Below are 20,756 nucleotides of genomic sequence, written 5' to 3'. Positions count from 1 at the left end.
ACTTAAAAAAAAATCTATCGTGCGTTGGCGAGTCAGGAACATCGGACTGATGAGGAGAGGACTATTGTGGCCCTGCGCTATGGCGGCTTCACCGACACGCCACGGCCAGTGCTCGAGGAAGGGGGAAGAGCGGGCCCGGTCTGCGGCGTGGCCGAGGATTTACTGGGTCCTAGGGCTCCTCCGTCCTCCAGGACGACGGCGGCCCGCCGGTTGGTATGCATGCATCAACCCTTCAGCCGATTGCAACTAGTTTTATTTACCCCCATCAGCAACTCTAGTCTGTAGATGCCTTGGTTTTGTTTGCAACTGGAAAACATTACATATGAACAGTCTACACCAGTACTCACTGGTGACCGGCACTTCATATGACGAAGCAACCATACAGCTCAGTTAAAAGTTTCTGAATTAAGCTTCTCAGAGAAGGCAAGATAGAATCTGTATCTGGAGTTATATCTAACAAACCTTGTACGGTCTTTGATTTGGTTTTGTTTTGTTTGCAGCTGCAGGTGAGGAAAATAGTATGGTGGACACAGTTCAAAATTCTGAATTGTGCTTCATTGACGAAGCCCATAAAGTTCAGGTCAGTTCAAAATTCTGAATTATGTTTCTCAAACAAGACAATAAAAAGCTAAAATTTGGATTTAAGACTTCAAGTTTCTGATTGCAATTTCGGGTGAGGGAAACAGTGAAAAGATAAATACGAACACAGTTTGCAAATGGATATGATTATTTCATTACAAGTTTACAACCAAATTGAATAGCGAAAAATCAATGTCAAAGCAATGGTTCGAGCGAGCTCTTCATTCAAACTTCAAGCCCTTCCCACGATGGGATCACTCCACTCCACAAAATAAACCAAACTATGCTGATTGCTGAATGAAACAACAAAAATAATACACAACTGTTTTCCCTTCCCATCCATCTTTCACCCAATTCATCTTTCTCCTCATCAGTGACCGGTTGGTGGATGCTCTTCTACAACTGGCTTGGCCTTTGGCTGTTCGACCCTTTCATAAAAAAGAATGTAGGCCTGACACTCGAGCACCTCTTTTAGTGATACTTCTCTGATGCTCTCGTCGCTTGCACAGAACCATGTTGGATCGTCATGACTCGCCTGCTGTTGGCATCCAATTTGGCTTGCTCTCACATAGGCAAAATTGTGTCCTTCGCACAGGGTCGGTCCACTGTGTACAATGACAGCAACTAGACGGTACTTGTACTCGTCGTCTCTGAGATGCCTGAAAATTAGAGGAAATAATAGTGGTTAGCCGTTATTTTTCTTGAATCGGAACAACAACAATGTGATGCCCACTGAGATCATCTAGATCTGAAATTTAAATAGACCAATATCTTAGATATATTAAACTGGTAAAAGTGTAAGTGTCAATACCCAGGATCTATGAACTTTGTTATATCAAGTGTATCTTCAAAGTTCACACGCTCTTGCAACTCGTATGGCCTATCGGAGTGGACATAGTTGAATCTCTTCAGATGAATGGTTAGTATAGGTGCCGCCTTGGTAATGCGATATTGTACTATTGCAGCCCTGCATATCTTCTTTTCGTCTTTCTGTTTTTTATGATTCTGTTCCATTTGATTTGCATTGCCATCAATCACCGGTAGCTTTCCATTGTTCCGATATGTTGTTCTCGTTTGCCTGTCAGCTGGATGGCTAGATTCCTCATTTTTGTATGTTTTATTGTTTGACTGTTCGGGTTGGCCATCGATTGTTGTATCTTGGTTCAAAGAGGTATTTCCAGCTGCAGAAGCAGCTGAACAGTCTATGCAATGCCAATCCTCGATCAACCCAGTGGCATACAAATCCAAGCAGTCCTCGATTGATGCAGACTTCTTTGGTGGTATTGCTAGACTGAGATCAAGGTCCTCAATTGTAAATGATGTGTGCTCACACTCTTTGCTGGAGACATGTTTAACAACCTTACTGTGGAATAGTGACTCAACCATTGTATCTTCCTCAGTCTTCAAACCATTTAGCAAGGAACCAAGCATGTTATTGCTGTCTTCCATCACGCCGGGTCTAAAATCTGAATTCCTTGAGCAGATATTTAAGAAGAGCTTCTCTGGCATCAGCACACCTCCTGTGCCATTGATATTGCTTGTCTTTTTGAAGAGCTTCTGTAGTTCTTGACCAAGTTTCCCTGTCGGAGCATCCGGTCCTAACATCCTTGCACGCAGCTTATCAAGTGCAAGGAGACTCTGCAACACTGCATTGAAGTAACATGTGTTCCCATTATTTTGCATCCCTCTGACCACCACAATGTCATACAGATCTTCCACTGGCCATAATTTGCTCTTCTCGATTCCACAATGCCACAACAATGCCCAGATATAGGTTACAAATTCCCCTCCTGACTCAAGGCACTCCTTGTGTGCCTGTGCGTTCCAAGTGGGGGCAATATGCACTAGTAAATCAGCCCATACCCCAGAAAGAATCTCCCAGCATTCTTCTTCATTCTCTTGATCAATCAGTTCCTTGCCCAGTTTTGCACCTAATCGCACAACATCTTCCTTCTCCATGACGCTGTCAGCATCTTGGATGGCCTTCTCTGCTTCTTCCATTAGTTTGGCATACCTGCTCAGTAGCGAGTCGCAATTTTTAAGAATATCATCACGAGCACATGTCACGGTTTCTTGTAAGACCATGTAGGGTACATAAAAGCTGTCAGGGATCAGGTCCGGCTTTGAAACTAGCAGATATGCACAGTACCGAGACAAGCTATTCGCAGTGATATACATTTCCTGTAGCTTACCAGTCAACTTCTCATTTACTTTCTTATTTTCTTTCCTCTTCTCGTCCACATCCACAAGATATGGTTTCGATGAGAAACAACTTTTGAAATATGACAAGAGTGATCTTAGGAACCCATGTTTGCTTAAGTCGACGTCATGGTCTTGAGCAAGCTTCATTTCACAGAGGCTGGTTGCAATATGCCACACCAAAATTACATGAGAGCATGTGGGCAGGTCGTAGCAGGCCCAACTGTAACGCTTCCTTCGGTCACCGTCATCGCCGGACAGTGACGTGACGACCTTGGGCAGAAAATGGCTTTGCTCCTGATCATGTACAATATTAGGAGAGCTGAGCTGCTCTAGGCTTGCACAGAGCTTCTTCAGTATTGCTGGCTTGACACATTCTGGCACATTGATGGCACTGCGGAGTGTTACTCCATCATCCTTCTTTGGAACCATTCCAGTGGTTATCTTGTGCATCAGATTCGAAAATCTTGGCCTGTCATCATACGACTCTAAGAAGACGTACTGGTCAATAAGTCCATGCCACTGCTTACTAGTTATCCTAGATCTGAAAAAGGATGATATTGTGCCCTCCATGCATCTGTTTCTTGTGCGCTCTTCCTTCCACCGTGCATAACTGCACACTAGGAGTAATCTTGTCCAGTCTGAGACTAAGTAGCTGACCATCTCCCAGATCTCTTTAAATAGCATAAAAAACATGAATACCCAGGTGATGATCATGTCAACATTGAACCCATGCACCACACGAGCTCGATCATTTTTCGGGGGCATATAGACCTTACGGATGTCCACAGCAAGCCAGCATACAACAAAGAAGGTCACCATGGAGAGAAGCAAATTTAAGAAGAGAGAAGGGAACCCATGCCAGAAGACCATAGGGTAGCGGGTATTGAAGTAGTCATTTACGAAGGAGAGTTGCAGCTCCATGACCCTAAAGGCACGGTCAGTGTTCTCCTCCTCAAGGATCTTAGTCTTAACTAGCTTTCGGTTGATGCGGAAGATATCTTGTTCAAGTGTCACATCCTCGAGCCTGCACCGGAGCAGCCTGGACAAGGCGAAGGCCAGACATAGATCCTTTTGGTCATTCCCCTTATTGTTGTTTGGGTTTAACAGGTGCCTGCGACATCCCCAGATATTGTCTAGGGTAACCAGCGATGAAAAACCGTGCTCAGCTTGGTGGTAATTCTGAGTATCGATAAACAAGACATACTGAGGCTTCTTGAGTTTGATTCTCTGATAGGTTTCTCCATGGATCAAGTATTTGTATCCTTCCATATTATTCTCTGGCTTGCAATCCTCCGGTTTCCAGTTGCTAATATGACGGCCAACACGCATATGCTCTGCAACGACCTCTGAACTATTGCCATGCCAAATAGAACGGAGCGCCAGTCCATGCTCACAGAATCTGTACCAGCTCCTCACTATATGGACAGCCCAAAGCGACCAGAGTGGAAGCGCGAACCTTGAGCCACGCGACAAGTTTAAGAAGGCTGATCCCAGAAGTTTCACCACGTTCCTCCACTCCATGAACCGTCGCCCATGGCGGTCATCAACACCATAGCCAGAGATGAAGTCGACGTTGTACCGGAAACTAACAAGCACGAGGGCCCAAACCGGGAACAACTGATTTGTGAACTTCGCCGTTTGCATGGCCCCCAGTAGATATAAGACAATAGAGTCAGAGACGCCATCCAAGATGCTAAAGATGGTTTTCATGATTGTGTTGCGGATAAGATGACGGAAGATGTCCATTATGAACATTGCAAGGAACAAGAGTGTGAGCAGGACCACAAGAAACTCAATCCGAAACAGGACGAATGTCTCCTTATTCAGCATGACGAAGAGGGATGACACACCATCACGAATTTCTTGGATGTCCATCATATTCCTAGCTCATCTGTATTTGTTCCTTGTAGGCAAGATGAAGCCTGCAAGACCAATTCATCAAATATATTCACAATCAAAGAATTTAAGAAAATGGACTTTGAACAAATGTGGTTGTAGAAAAAATGTAGTTTATTTAACCCCTAGCTTTTCACACACACTCCGATGCTCAAACAAGGAGCTACTATCTCCATCCCAAAATGTTATGCACATTTGACCTTTCTACAGTCTCCAATCCATGATTTTGACTATGATTTTCACTTATTATATCTCTGAATCCTATGTACCACCTCTCCTATCACGAGGCAAGCTCCCCAACATTTACGCTACCAAATTTTTTGACTAACCAAAACTTTGGTGAAGGTTTTGCTTGTCCATAATGAACCATGCCAAAAAAAATGGTAACCATCCAAGTAAAGACCTAATTTGGGCTCACCATCAAATAATTGGTAGAGTGGATTTTGGGCAAAATCCGAACATAGCGCTAGGAGCCTGGTCCCCTCCCCAACAACGACGCGGGCCACACATACTTTCAACCCACCTTGTAACCATCACCTCATCGATTATGATTTGAACTAGATTTCTTTGCACTTCTTAAATTGGATTCCTTCCTCCATGCTCAAGATTTAGCCATGTAATCTATTTCATATTTGATCGAATAAATTGAGGTTCAGTTTCCTACTGATATTCTGTTGTGATTGTTTAACTACAAAAATTCCTTTTGTGATCCACCATCGAAAGTTCGGTTATTTAGGTGTTGATTACAGTTTGCAGAATTGATTATTTTTTTAACCATGCCGGAATATTAAGAACGGGAGAAACAAAGTTTTACAGGAGCACCCGACCAGGACAAAGTCGGTGGGTAAGGGGAAACAAAGTGCCTAGCTATGACCTAAGGCTCCAGCGATTGCCCAAGAATGAAAACTACTCTTGCAAGTGTCGATCACACTTGGCACAGGGAAAAGGTGTGTTCTTGAAAACGTGATTATACCTTTCCTTCCAAATCTGCCATGTGATCAAGATGACCAGGCTGTTCAACCCCTTCCGCTAGCAACCGGGTAGAGTTTCTCTCGAGCTAAACCATGAATCTTTTGATGGGATGATGCTTTGGTGCCCGGTCCAATATAACATCTATCTCCACATGATATTAGCCACACAGCATTCGATGAACACATGATCAATGTTTTTGCTGGCAACACCACTGAAGAGCAATAAGCATTACGCAGAAGACCATGTTTAGGGCACTCGACAGTCCATCACTGTTTCTTGATGGACGTTTCTTGTTTCTTTGATTTCATCGTAGAGCAAAATTATTACTTTCTCGAATATTGTTCAAATGTGAATTGTCTCTTGGTTTGACTTGTGACTTCTAATTTGTGAAAATTTGATATCTGTGTGTGTTAACTTCTCAACTACATCAACGTCTTGATTTGGAATTACGATGTACCTACTCAACATGAAATTTGACCAAGGTTCATGTCATTTTCTGGTAAATCAGCCCAAAAATAGGAGATTGCCATCAAATTAGTAAGAATTAGATGATTGCCTGTCTGAAGTTAGAGGAATGGACCGCGTCGCCCCCGCGGGCGACCGACCGACTGCGCGTCAGCCTCCCTCTCCACCAGCCCCCCTCTCCCCTTCCTCCCCGCCGCTGTCGCTGGCGCCCGTGTGGCCGGCCTGGCCCCGGGGACGCTGGTGGCGGCGCCCCCCCTGACCTTCCCCTCCCGGTGGCTCTCCGGCGCGGGGCGGAGCTGCACCAGGGGGTGCTCCAAGGCGGCGACGGACCGGGTGGCGGCGGGTTTCCCGGCGCGGCGCAGGCGGGCGGCTAGACGGCGTCGTCGTCGTTGGCATCGGGGTGGCGGTGCCGCTCGGCCCAGATCTAGGCCCTACGAGCCCCATCTGGGCCTGGGCGGGCCGGCAGCGGGGCGGGTCTGCGGTGTGACTTCCAGGAGGCGGGGCAGCGGCGATGAGCGGCTGGGTGCTGGCGGCGCCGACGCCAGCCTGCTGCAACGGGGATTAGCGGGCCCGTTTCAGGCCTGGCCGGGCCAAGGGTGGTCTGGTATGCCCCGCTGCCATGTCCGGACGGCGATCGCGACGGTGCCAGAGGCGCGGGCCTCTTGCATGACAACGGTGGAGGTGGTTCCCTCCCGCTCAGCCTTGGTGCTACTGCTCCCGTCGTTTGGCACTTCTCTCCGGTCTTCTTGGCATCGTGTTGGTGCTCGAAGTAAGACAGTGTGGGTGGCGGCGCAACCGCGATGGCGCATGGTGTTGGGTGGTGGTTTGGCTGGTCGGCTCCGGTTGGGCGGTGGGGTTTGGAGTGCGGGAGAAATCCTTGCCGGTTCGTCCGGCTCCGATGCGGTGACACCGACGAGTGCCACCATTCCTTCTTGGAGGGTGTCGGTGGTAGCCATCCCCCACTTCCCTCCGCGTGCTGGGGGAAATCCTAGGACTCGTCCAGGTAGCATCACCGTCGGTGTTGCATCCCTTCTTAAAGGTGCTGCTTGGTACGCTGCAGATCAGAGCCTCGGGATGTGGTGGTTTGTCTCCGGACGGCGCAGCGGTGGCGGGTCATCCGCGCTTTGTCGAGCTGCCGTTGTTGGCACTTGTTTATTCTTTTTCTTTTTGGGCTTGATGTGCTGCTCGCCTCAACAATGCTATGTGTACGGTGTTGGTTGCTTTGAAATACAATGCGGGGAACCCTTTTTCGGTAGTTAGAGGAATGGACAATAAATTTATAGCTCCCCCTGGTTGAGTACTGGGTCTCCGGGGACCTACTCAGAGCAATCGGGAACCTAGCACACAAGAGGGCGGAGCGAAGCATATTTTCATACTAGTGGTTCGGGCGCCATCCTATGGCGCCGCTTGAGGAAGTTGTGCGCATATTTTTGTTTCAAAATAGTACATAAGAGCCCTCGGCTCCATTTAAAAAAACATTTCAGAAAAAAAATCCTCACCTTCATCTAAAAGGAAAGTAAAAATAAAAAGAAATTACCACCGCAGCCTACCAAATAACAGAGGTCCTCACTTCCATCTAAAAAGAAAAAATACATTTAAAAATAATCCTCACCTTCATCTAAACAAATCCAAAAGATTTCTCACAGCGGCCAACCAACTTGCGTCACATGGTATAGCTGGTTGACCGCCCTTCACGCAACACTTATGAGTTTAATTAATATCTGCCCTCAAACAGAGATCACTCAAGTATAGGTCCGTTCAGCCATTTGGGAAAAATTGGGGAATTACAAAAGTCAAACCATGAAAAAAAAACTCCCTTCTTCAGAGACGACGTGACCTCATGTCATTGTTGCAGCCGCGCACCAAGATTCTGTTGTTGTGCGGAAGAAGGTATGAATGTGTACTTAACGAAGACCGCGTCTTCCCATGTGCTCCCTTCATCCCATTAGTTTTTGACACAGTGTAGTGTCAGAAACGCTCTTCCCAGTGCTCCACCATGGACAGATGCTAAGCATGCCACATAAGCGAGAAGATGACATGGCACGACAATTAAAAAGGAGAGGGAGTACTTTGGTGACCCCGGAAAGAACCAATGCCAAGCGCGTTAACCTAGGCAAATCACTTAAATGAAAGAAATTGACCAATACATGAAAGAGGTTAGGTGCTAAATCATTAAATAAAACGAGTTTAGCAATAACAAGTTAAGCACCTATGCATTGAGGAGTTGGGTTGCTAAGTTATTTAATGCACTTAGCACCTCATGTAAGCACCTTAGGGATTTGCCGTACTTTCAAGACACCCGCTGGTCCAGTCTTGAGACTGCCATCTGGGTTTACCACTCGTAAATCAAGACTAGGAATAGCTTCAGGTCCAATGTGTTGCTTTAATTGGCTCATATGAAAAACTACTGGATGGATCTTGACATGCTCTAGGAACTGAAGTTTGTATGTACTCCCTCTATTTCATATTCTAGTGCGTATAAGATTCTGGGTCATATTCCGCAATGTAATGCGCATAAGCGCTTTTAGTCCAAAATGGCCCTCCGCTGGATGTAGTGCGCTTCACTGCATGCATGCACATGCATGACAGTACGAGCAGAGAAGGGGCAATTTCAGTCCAAATAAATGTGCCACCTCATGTCTTGGTATAAGTGCTATCAATAAGGCGCACTATAAAAAGGAATGGAGGGAGTAGTATTTAGACCTGGCCATGGGATACCCGGCTCGGCCGGCCCGACCTTGCCCACGGGCCAGGGCTGGGCCTGAGATCACAGCCCGACACCTGGGCCAGGCCGGGCTCGAGCCCAACATATTTGTGATGTAGGGAAGGGCCCGACCCGAGGCCCGGCGGGCTTTTGCTCTGATGGGCCGAGTTGGGCCTGATATTTAGGCCCAACACCCGGACTGGGCCGAGGTTTTTTCTGCAGGCTTTTGTTTGGCCCGGCCCGGCCCGACATTTGGCCACATATAGCAGTATTACCCACTCTAAATGATGAGAAATGGCCCACTGTATTTATCGTGCAATTTCAGTGCTCCCCTACACCCAAAAGCACCTAATCTGTAGAGAGCCACCTTCAAATATACCAGAATTCCTATAGAGAATTGTCTCTAACTTATTTTTAAATCAACATACTCCTTCGTGCAATTTTGTGCTTTGATCAAAATGTCTTGAATTCTTTTCCCGAAAAGGAGGATGATCCCCGGCCTCTGCATCGAGCGATGCACAAAGCCATCTTTATTATATTATTCAACAAGGTCTGACAAAAAAAAATGAAGCAACCCAAAGCCACCTTCATGGCAATCAATGTACCTACACCTACTAGCCTGGTGGTGTGCCCTGACCATGCATCAACGCACACCATCTAATTCAGTGGCCTCACAAAGCCTTCTCATGGCGAGCTGAGAACACCAACCGGTCTAGCCAACCCTCAACATGCACCGCATGCACATGCTCTAGAATCCGCCGCTGCCATCTTCCGCCATCCCAACTTTGGTGCATGTTTATAATCAATATATACGGTTGGGGTTTTCCAGAAAAGAAAAAACAATCATCCTCCCAGCCACCTCGTGCTTTGCTTGTCCTACCCCTCAGCAGCCTCGAATAGTTGAATGGATCTCCCATCGCATCGACTCAGGCATCTGCGTGGCTACGTCCACTCGTGCACCCATCGCACGAGGGGTTACTTTTCCTCTCTCATCGCACATTACATTTGCGCACCTGTCTTTCTCCCACCTAGGAGAGATCCCCTTTGCCCCGATCGACCACCTCCTGAGCCTGAGTTCTTCCTCCCTCCGTGATCCGCGGCTGCTCTCGCATCCTCTCTACGAGGAGGTCTCATCAGCGGCGCGCGGGTCCACGGCCGATGCGCGTCCTCGGGTAAGCTGTGGTGTCGATGCTGACTCAAAGAAGGCTGACCTGCCATGCCTCCATGGTGCCATAGACTGGAACAGCATGTGATGTCCCTGGTAGGTATTCTTTTTTCTTTTTTCTTTTGTTTCGGGGAAATAGGGTGTTTTTTTATTACTCAATCAGAGGGCAGTCTGCCTTGCATAGTTTTGGAACAACACCCTGACCCGAGTGAATCCACACCGTCGTGCTGTCTCACATCTACCAAAATTAGCTAAACAGTGACTCACAGCATTCGACACTTCTTATAATGTTTATAAGTGAGATAATGTTTGTGAGGTGTTCTTGTTTTGTGTAATCTTGTACACCATTGAAAATTCAGAGATGTATTCTTGTGTGTAGAATTTAGAGATACATCTCTGTAATCTTGCACAGCTTGAGATTCATTCATGGTTCTTGATGTGACAGCAAATCAATTTATTTTGCCAACGCGCGCGTCTGATTCTACTTCATCATAAAGATTCTTCGAGTGTGTCCCGTAACCAAAGCTCAACTTGTTTCTAGCTAGTACTTCATCACAAAGAAGAAACAGGAATCAAGTAAAGGATGTTCTTATCTGTCGAGAAGACAAGTCCATTCATTCACTTGCATGTGGTCGAGACTTACTGTGGAATCTGCCAAAAAATTATGACATGTTGTGTGGTGTATATATCCACACTAGTTCACGGAGGAGTTAACTAATTCTACTACTACCAAGCACGTACACCCTAAGTAAACCACCGTCTTCTCCGTGTGCATCTTCCAGAGGCGGCGGAGCAAGAAAAATAAATAAAGTCTTCATTTATAGTAAAAGAAAACATACTCCTACATACCAAGAGTACCATCTCTATGTAATAACCAGGGTAAATGGTGAGCAGTTGGTACCTGGACTCAGCAGCTGTTCCTCAATGGGCGATATCCGGGGGCAGCCTAGGTTCTAGCTCCGTCCTGGGGATGAAATGAACGGAGAGGCCGCATTCTTATATATTTATTTTCCAGCAGCTGCAGTACAAAGCTCAGACCAGGACTCAAAGGAAAATAAAACTACAACATAGTCCCTGAAACTTGCAAGGAGGACCCTATACAGAGAATCAAGATTACAATTGGGTCCAAATGCCAGCTCAAGCGCAGATCCAGTCCGGCCATCACCGTGGACAAGACCACTTGGGATCACCGGACCGCCACCACTCCATCTCCGGCCGAAGACGGAAGAGGGAGACTCCATACCGAAGCTGAATAGCTGCCTCCCGAAAGGCATCAAGCCGGGAGGAAGAAACAAAGCCAGCGCATACGCCATGGCTTCACGGGGCCGCCATTCGGCGAGAACACTGTTGAAAAAAAAAGCTACTCCGCCATATATACCCCTCCCCCGCAAAAAAATTACATTATATACCAGAAAATGCCAATGGAGGTTGAGCATCAGGTAGGACTTTATCTTGTCCGTTCACATGCGCTAGGGATTTGTGCTTCTCCGGTATTCTCGGTTCGTGTCCGCTTGTATCGGTGGCAGGCAGGCGCGTGTATTCAGCAAGAAAGATGGAGCATTGGGCATGGAATCTTGCTAGTCAAATACAGTAGCTTCCTGTCGACTGTCCTACCCTACTTGAAGCTGACTATTACTAGTATCACCGTCCTTTTCCTAAAAAAAAATTCCTCAAGAAAGCTGACTTTTACTATCACCGGTCCTATGTGTTCCCGCAACCACCCACACGTAATGAAAGATCTGACCAACGGACACAGTGCGCCTTTATTAATAAAAAAAGGGAAACGCTGCCCACCGGCGGACCGGCCTAACCGCGCGCCGGTCGCGTGCGCAGCGTACGATCGGCATTAATCGAAACGATGCACATGCTGTGGGCCTCGTCCGTTTCTTTTAGCTGCCCGTTTTTCTTTCTACACTTATCTCTATCTCCGGCCGTATCCACTCGTTTTATCTTCTTTTTTATGTTGTTGCAATTGTCATGGACAGCCCGGTGGAGCTCCAAACCGGTTGATACTGACCTACAACCGGCTAGTCGTTTTGATGGACCGGCGCAATTTTTTTGCTATGGCCGACGCCGATGAGGCATTTTTTGCTACAACTGACGAGTCGTTCTGATGGGCCCAGCGTGATCTTTTGCGATGAGATACGGCGAACTTTTTTTTTCTACGAACAACGAGTTGTTTTGCTAGAATGGTGTGTTTTCTCACGGTGACCAGCGACGACGAACTTTTTCTTGCTACAATCGACCAGTTTTTTTTTTGCTTGACAGGGGAGAGCTTTTGCTGCGCCCCGACGGTTGCGAGTAAATTTATTTTTGCTGGTGATCATTTTTTCTGCGACTGGCTGAGTAAATTTATTTTTGCTGGCGATCATTTTTTTCTGCGACCGGCTATTATTTTTTTTGTGCGAGCCAACGGCCACGAGTTACAACGGTGACGCAGAGCGGCGACAGCGAGCTGCGACGTTGGACGGGGCATTCATGGCCGCCTCCCACCTTCCGCGTCTTCGCTTGAAGCTTTTTCAGAGGTCGGGTGTAGCTTTATCATAATCATAGCATTTTTCACACCGGTCGCAGCCCATGTTTTCTCTAGTTGTCGCAAAAAATGACATCGGTAGTAGCTTTTTCGGCCGTCGGTTGTAGCATTTTTCGTTGCTGATTGCAGCTCTTCTGCGCACTCGTCACAACCCTAAATTTCACTGCCTGTAGCAAAAAACGACAGCCCTCGTAGCTTTCTCGGTCGTCGGTTGTATTATTTTTCGTTGCTGATTGCAGCTCTTCTGTGCGCTGGTCACAATCCTACACTGGTTGTAGCAAAAAAGACAACCCTCGTAGCTTTCTTGGCCATCGGTGCTGGTTGCATAGGGTGCACGGTGATCGGCGCCGGAGCCGTGCGACGGTGCATAGGGTGTGATGATCGGCGCGCTAGGACGGCGGTGACTCGGTGCTGCGATGGCGACCATCACGTGCGGATCGGAGGCATCAACAGCGACGGTGCTCCGATCACCAGCGCGCGGCTTTGTGAGTGCGGCGAACGACGGCAGGCCCGATGGTGCTTCGATGTATTTCGCCTCGTGTGTCCATGGCAGGGTTCGGCGTTGATTCGACGGATTCGCGCGACGACGGCCAGGTAGCTTTTTTCTCCGTCGGCTAGGTCACGCTATGAACGGGCAGACGACGTACGGTGCTACAAACATCCCCACGGCGAGCTGCACGGGCGGCCGGTGATGCCCTGAGAGGACGAGTGACGCGGTGAGCCAATGATATGATGGTTAGCTACGAGCCCTGCGGGGAACGCGCGCCACCGCTGCCACAAATCAAAATACGTACACACATTAAATAGTCGCGCATCCATCAAACGGTTGCAAGCAGCAGAATCGGACGGCTCACACAGGACCGGCGGCTAGGCGTTCCGCCGGTCGACCTGCGCAGAGTAATAAAAACTGGTACCTACTAGTGCAATCAGATAACGCGGCTACTACACTTCCGACGGAGCGTCTCGTGACGAAACAGGAAACCGAAAGCACTGTGGCAATTTGTTTGGTGTGTATAATTGCTCTGTGGGCTCCGACAAGAACCAATCCGCATTGCACAGGTAAACACAATCATTACGATCCACTGCCACACCATCGCCTCAATGCAGTAGTAATTGCGTTGTCCACACTGTCCCTGCCATCACGCATGATCCACCCGGGATGTGGGGTGTTGTATAATAACTGGTTTATATATATCAAGAATAGAAGACAAAGGTAGTACATAAATTACATCGAGCTTTTAAAAAAAAAATCAAAACAAATGTTTCAACGCTTAAAAAATTCTGTACACGCGTCGTATACATCCATATGTCAATGTGGAACTTTCTTTTAGAATTTTTTGAAACTTTGAAATGTTATCTTTAAATGTTTCAAAAAACAGGACTCCAAGTAGCACGAGCGAGCACCAAAACGCCGCACTCAGGAAGGTACATCAATCTAGATTGTCAATTCTTTTCAATGCCCTCGAAAATTGGAGTCATACCCTTTATATTTTGAGGTTGAGGGACGCTGGTTTGGAGCGCAATCCGACCCCAACAGCCCTCGCGGGAGGAAGTTTCACCCCCCTCATCCTTCCGTGTGGCATCTTTCTCTGTCTTCTCCCCTGCTCTACCAATCCCGCAACCGCTTCTCATTGGGAAACGAGTCAATTCACTGGCCGCCGCCACTCCCCTTCTCATGCTTATTGTGATGCTTTTCCCAAGGTCAGACTAGGTATCGCTCACAAAGGAGGAGGCGCGACAGTTGCATACGGAGGCCACAAAGGAGGAGACCGACCTCATCAAGGAGGGGGGAGTGGGACCGCCAGGATGTGTTGGACCATGACGACTTCGAGGACGACCCCTAGTTCAAGGATCCCCACCTCTAGGACATCCTCGATGACCCTTCGCCTTCTACAACATGGCCGCTTTGAGGTTGCTCGATGCCGATATGAGGCCCGCCACAGGTGGTTTCCCACCGCCCCCTAATTTTTAGGGAGGCTCAAGATGCCCGCCATGCCGCCTACGTCCAGGACGCCTTCCATGCTGGCGTAGCCTCAAGGACACTGTGGTTGGCAGCAGAGAGGGAGCACGACATCCGAGCTGACTACGAGGTCGCATCGGCAACAACATGAGAGATGGGCACAGAGAGGGAGCACACAATCTGGGACCATCCCCCGGCTGACCAAGCCACCCCGACCTCTTCAACGATGCATACACTCTTGCCCAATTCCACGCTCTGTCCACTACAAGTCCCACTCCGACAAGAACCGCGCTGACCTATAATACTGCTACGCCTAGTCCTCGACTTGGTGCCCCTACTGATCAAACCCTATCTATCTACTATTAATATAGATGTTACGTATGAAAATGTCGGTCATCGATATTCTCCCATAGCTATAGTCACTACAATTATGTAAAAGCGACAAATTTGGCTCCCTTTCCCTACTAATTATTTTTGAAAATGCCAATATTGACATTTCTCTCCTTAGGAACTTTTTTTCTTCAAAAAATGATCCTGATCTATTATTAAAGGTCATCAAAATTACAAAGCATCCAACATAATAAAATTTACACCGAGGTATCTGGACCACCGAACGACAACTACCATCACCAAAATGAGCCTTTGGCATGCCACTGTTCCTGCTTCTCTATCACAGCTGGCATCGGAGCCGGCCTGATCCTGTCGATATATATGAACTTTGTACTTCATTTTTGTTGGAATCTAGTGTTTAAATCCCTACAATTGAGTTTATGAAAATTAAGTTGATACAAAAAAAGAGGGGGGAAATATGGAGGCTCCATATATATCGCAATTTTTTGTTTACACACAACCTCCACCGCCGTAAAAAAAATTATGGAGTTCTCTCCAAATATGTTTAGGAGGCTGCAAATATGATGATTATGCCAAGTGTTACTCTGACATCGCCATCGTCTTGTCGCTGCGGCACCACCGCTCGAGCCGTCCGCCCCTTTTCCCCACCCCCTCCCTCTGCTACTCGACCTAGTCCCCGCTCGGCTTCCAGTCCAGGGCGCCATTCCAAGGTCACACCATTTCTTCTCTCTGGAAACATTTTTTGAAGCTGATTTTTGCATGTTTCTGAAAGTTGATTTCTCTCCTGCTGGTGTTCAAGTCAGATCTCAGACAGCACACGGATAGAAAGGGCGAGATGCCGTCCGCAGACATAGCTGTAGTTTCAATCCTGTCTACCATGAAACTGCTGTTTAAGATGGACGGTGTCACTCATGTAGCCAGCGTGGAGCTGTGGGTGTTGATGACAACGCTGCTGCTTGTGGTGAGGTTCCTGCTGGACTGCTTCGGGCCGTGGCACACGGACAGGGCCATGTCGACCACCATCCAAGTCATCGAGATGCTCAACTACTCCATGGTGCACTACACCATGGGCCTGATGCAGCTCTCGGCCAAGAGGGTGAACGACTACTTTCAGGTATGGGCGGTGCTGCTGGTAACCCTGCAGCACAGCGTCAAGACTGGGCGCCTGTACCAGAGGTCCAAGCAGATCCCATTGCTCGACCTCATGTCCTCTTTCTGGGCAGCCAATCTCCTCCGAATGCAGACATTCTTCCTCCTCAGGATTCCCCTATGGATGATCTGGGCCCTCAACGCGACCCGCATCATCGCATACTTTGCCTCATCCGACGGGGCTCAGACCATCAACCAAGAGAACACGAGGCTCGTTAGCGACTATATGCGATACGAGCACACACTCGGTCCCTCTCCCTCTTGTGATGCAACCGCCTCCGACAATGGGATCAGTACGCAGTCGTACAAGTACTTGGTCTATGGGGAAGACAAGGTGCTGCATGACTCCCAACGGGGGAGGAGAACTGCATCAGCGCAGTACAGGATTCGGTTGGATACAGATAATAAGAAGCTTGTCACCTTAGACAAGATATGGAATGTTGATGCTGGCAGCAGTGGGTTGCTGGGCGGTAGCAATGACGCTGGCAACCGATTGAAGGATGTCTGCCTCTCATTTGCAATGTACAAGCTGCTGCGCCGTCGGTTCTATAATCTCCCGATACACGAGGCTAGCCTAAAGAAGACAAGGCAGCTCGTCTTCGGCTACATCCTGCAAGAGAAGAGAGACAATTATGAGAGGGCGTTCCGCATCATGGAGGTGGAATTGTCCTTCCTCCAAGACTTGTTCTATAGCAAGCATTCCGCTATGTTTGCTGACGGATTTCCATACAGGAGAATGCTCATGTCTTTGTCTCTTGTTGCTGCTACCGGCTACCTTGTATATCCTGTCCGTCATATACCAGAGAGGATGGATCAAGCAGACAAAAATATCATCACTCACGGGGTGATTGTCACTCGCATCATAGTTGGTCTTATCATTGCCAAGGAGCTGTCAGAGGTCTATCTATATGTATTCTCTCAATGGAACAAGGTTTTGATGATCTGTATGTACGTCAAGCATCGGTGCTGGCGGAATCTGATAGTGGAGGCAGTAATGCGAACAATGTTCTGGTTCATCAGGGGCAAGTGGGATCAAAGGATCTTCCAGTATAACCTTCTGATTTCGGATTCGCATCGTTGGAACAAATTTCACAGAATATTCAGGTTGGCCAAATTTCCCAGAAGAATGAAGCTGGAGCCAGAGGTAAAGACAGCGATATTTGAGTCGTTCAAGGGCCTGCAGCATCCAGAAAGAAAGTTGGAAACCTACTTATTAAATGCCTTCGGATCAAACGAGGCCCTTATGCAGCAGCTAAGAAGGGCAAATGGGCCGGAGTCAAAGGAATCCCTTATGCAGCAGCTAACAGGGGCAAATGATACCCACAGCATACTGGTCTGGCACATCGCAACATGCTTGTGCGAGATACATACCTCCGATGAAGCGAAAAAACCGAAGGTTAGATGGCTTCAAAACAGGCTCTTGGCCAAGAAATCAACAACTCCAGAAGATGTGTGGCCACATTACTTAACTGCTGTCAGCTTATCGAATTATTGTGCATACCTGCTTACCATAGCATTGGTGCCAGACAACGGCATTGTTGTTAGAAAGGTCTTGCATGCGGTGCGTTGTGAAATCTATCATGCTACTGGTCGCTCTGCATCCCATTCCCAGTCGATGCAAAATGTTTACAGAAAACTTATCGAGATTGCCACGAAGCCCTCTAAAGAGTCCAAGCAGGAAGTGCCCAGTGGAATGGGTAATGTAGTAGAACAAGTAGCCCCTGAAAGTTCAGTAATCCAGGGAGAAGCGCTCAGGGTCCAGATGGCTAATGATGAAGAAAATCCTGACACAACAGGAGGTGATGCCACTGACAGTTCCATACCAACTACAAATAGGGACGATACTATTGTAGGTAACGATGATATCCATAATTCGATAACCCAGATGGGTGCAAAGCTTGGGAAGCAGTTGATAGATGCTTATAAAGAAGATAGAGTAGGCCTTTGGAGGGATCTAGCAGTGTTTTGGACAAGTTTCCTCCTACACTTGGCAGCATCAACCAGAGCAGCCAAGCATAAGACACGACTTGCTGGAAATAGGGAGCTCATAACACAGCTGTGGATTTTGCTGTCTCATGCCGGGTTTCTCGGAAATGTCAGGCACGGGCAAACAATCTTAGACCCAGAAGACCTTGATGACGTCGACCCGCTCAGGTGATTAATTTGATAAACTCAATCCTTGCACGGTGGCCTGCAGGCTGTTCGGTCGATTTGGATGTTGTTTCTTTTTCTGAAAAAGGGCAGCAATGTTTTCAGATTCTCATTTTACTGTAACATGCCCGACAATTCAATTGTATTATAGTTTGGCAAAGCTGTAGTGCATCCTTGCATCATGCACGTGTTTTCTTCTCAATTTGGCTGCGGTGTTTTCGCAGGGGAAACATTAGCTTCCAGTGTAATCGCACGGTCATTTAAATTGTACCATTCGAGATTTGGTTTGGCTATATTGTGTTAAATCTCAAACTCAACAAATCTATTGTGTAGTCTATCAGGTGAGAACAGAAACTAGGATACAGAAAGCTGTTTAAGAGATTCTTCAGGTTCCTAAGCGATTCTTTAGGGTTCAGTCTAATCTGCAGGGGCTCATAAGTTTCAGACATGGGACCTACGCATTCTGTGGTAGGATCTCAGTTTTGTCTGATTATGGACATGGGCACACTGACATGATTTAAAAACATTATGCATTACCTAGATAATTCGGCACTATCAAAGGAGATACTGAGGATTCTGCTGAGTAAATCTGGGAGGAAGCTTGAGCTATCTGACGAAACCTCTCCGGGCTCCGGGGGGTGGCCAACTGGCGATCTCTCTCAGGGCTCCGGCGGGCCGTCCATGAGCCAGGCCTCCCCGTAGCAGCGGGCTGGGAGACCTCGGCCGTGAACCGTGCCTCGACTTATCCGAGGCAAGCCTCCCCCGCGCGTGCGCGTCTGCCAGCGGCGAACCGGGGCTTCCCTGCGGATGGGCATGGACACCATTGTCTCGTGCCACAAGCTCCGGTCGGCGTACGGACGGAAAGAGGATCCCGGAATCACTAGGTCAGAACAGATGGCGGCGGCGTGTCATCGGAGATCGGACGAAGCAGAAGTGGAGCAGAGCAAGACGGCGGGGAGTTGGGATCAGCTGCCGTGTATTGTGGGTGGGCCCAAGGGATGTTAGTGGTTGTTTGGATACAGGGAATTAGACGTGGGATTTTAGAAAACGAGTTTTTAGAGGATTTTTTAGGAAAACCAGTTTTGGTTAGTTATTCTGTTAAGGTAAGCACATACAATACTTTGTTTGGATGAGAAAAATAAGAAGGCATGGATACGCAGCTCCATCACACAGCGACTTAGTCAAAATTCCAATACGTTCCTCCGGTCGATCTATTGAGCTGCTGGCACTTAGCGGGAGCGTCGCCGTCGAGCGCTCCTGTCAGCCTCGCTGCGGCCACTTCCCCAAATACGGCGACGGAGAAAAGGGCGCTGTCGGTGGCGACGGTGATGACAACGAACCAGGCTGCCGGCCATGCAGCAGTGTCCTCTGTGCGCCGCTGGGATGACTAGGTAGACAGGGGGCAGTGCTTACGATGTGATGCTGTTTGCCGTTCGCGTTCGCTGGGGAGATCAGGTTGTAGCAACCGTCGGTAGGACCAACACATCGGCTATGGCACTCTGTATTCCGCGGCAGCTCCCGCCTCGCCAAGTCGCCATGCCATACGGCGACGGGCACATTCGAGCCCCGAACGGCATGCTCGCCGACTTCCGGCGTAAACTCGTTGATGCCTGTAGAGCACGTCGCGACCCTTGTGATTCGTCGCCGTGTCACAGGACGAAGGCCACGTCCGGGCCAGAGCGGCGAGAGCTCGCTGAGCCGCATTGACTTCCAGCGTCGCCTCGCATGTGCCTGCAGAGGACGTGGCGGTGCTCTGATGCGTCGCCGTGCGACACGACCACGACCACGTCTCGGCCCCGAGCGGCGAGCTCACCCACTCCGCAGCGCCTCGCTCATGCCCGAAAGAGGATTGCGGCCGTCATCGTCGGCAGAAGGAGGAGCACCATGCGCTCCGTACGTGGCCGCCGTATTCATAAAACTGGTTTATATAAAAACGCCAAATAGTCATTTTTCTATAAGCTGGGTTTTTGAGGTTTTGTAGAACTCAGTTTTCTTTATCCATGATTCAGTTAGGCGATCCAAACAAGATTTTTGGTTGTTACAACAGAAATTGCGTTTAACTAGAACTAGTTCTCTATAATCTTGCTATCCAAACAACCCTAGGTCCGGTCAGGAAATAGCAGAGTCCTTTAGAATCGAAATTGATTGAGAAGTTTAAAATCGAAACTGGTTTATATCAGTTGATAAATTAAGGTGGCTAGGTAACCAAGCTAGAGTATATATATGTATAAATAGCCCTAAACAAAATGGAAACTACAAATAACTGTAGGCCTCAAAGTCTAGCCAAACGGCAGACGCGTGGTTAAGCCATTTATAACTCTACCAACCCGATGAACAAATTTCCTGCGTCTCTAGCCGATCACTTATATCTGGTTAGATAGTAAAGATCTCGGTTTACTTTTCTAATCTGCACCTACACGAACTGTTAAAACCATTAGGTGAGCAAAAATTTTACTCCACGGTACCGCGGACTCCTAAATATACTCGGCCGCCATCCAGCCGAGTAAAAGTTGCGACCTCTTTTCCATGCCCCCGACCCCCACTGCATCGTTGCTGTTGGCGACTACCCACCGCCTTCGCCTCTACCCCGCCACCTTCCTTTGCCCTTGCCGCCCTTCTGCCCAAGCAG

General features: G+C 48.1%; 2 protein-coding genes across 2 annotated transcripts; one reads left to right on the top strand and one right to left on the bottom strand.

Moving 5' to 3' along the window:
- Positions 1-686: 686 nt before the first annotated feature.
- On the bottom strand, positions 687-11,632 carry LOC109747281 (uncharacterized). Its single transcript, XM_020306364.4, has 3 exons — positions 10,885-11,632; positions 1,391-4,703; positions 687-1,238 (listed from the first exon to the last, which is right to left on the bottom strand). Exons 2-3 carry the CDS (start codon positions 4,657-4,659, stop codon positions 950-952), a joined length of 3,558 nt encoding a protein of 1,185 aa, XP_020161953.1. The 5' UTR covers positions 4,660-4,703; positions 10,885-11,632; the 3' UTR covers positions 687-949.
- Positions 11,633-15,480: 3,848 nt separating this feature from the next.
- On the top strand, positions 15,481-18,307 carry LOC109747277 (uncharacterized). Its single transcript, XM_020306359.3, has 2 exons — positions 15,481-15,537; positions 15,631-18,307. The coding sequence occupies exon 2, from the start codon at positions 15,663-15,665 to the stop codon at positions 18,132-18,134; it is 2,472 nt and encodes an 823-aa protein (XP_020161948.1). The 5' UTR covers positions 15,481-15,537; positions 15,631-15,662; the 3' UTR covers positions 18,135-18,307.
- Positions 18,308-20,756: the final 2,449 nt, after the last annotated feature.

The sequence above is a fragment of the Aegilops tauschii genome, chromosome 1, assembly GCF_002575655.3.
Source record: "Aegilops tauschii subsp. strangulata cultivar AL8/78 chromosome 1, Aet v6.0, whole genome shotgun sequence".
Taxonomy (NCBI): domain Eukaryota; kingdom Viridiplantae; phylum Streptophyta; class Magnoliopsida; order Poales; family Poaceae; genus Aegilops; species Aegilops tauschii.
This window is presented reverse-complemented; position numbering and strand designations above follow the sequence as displayed.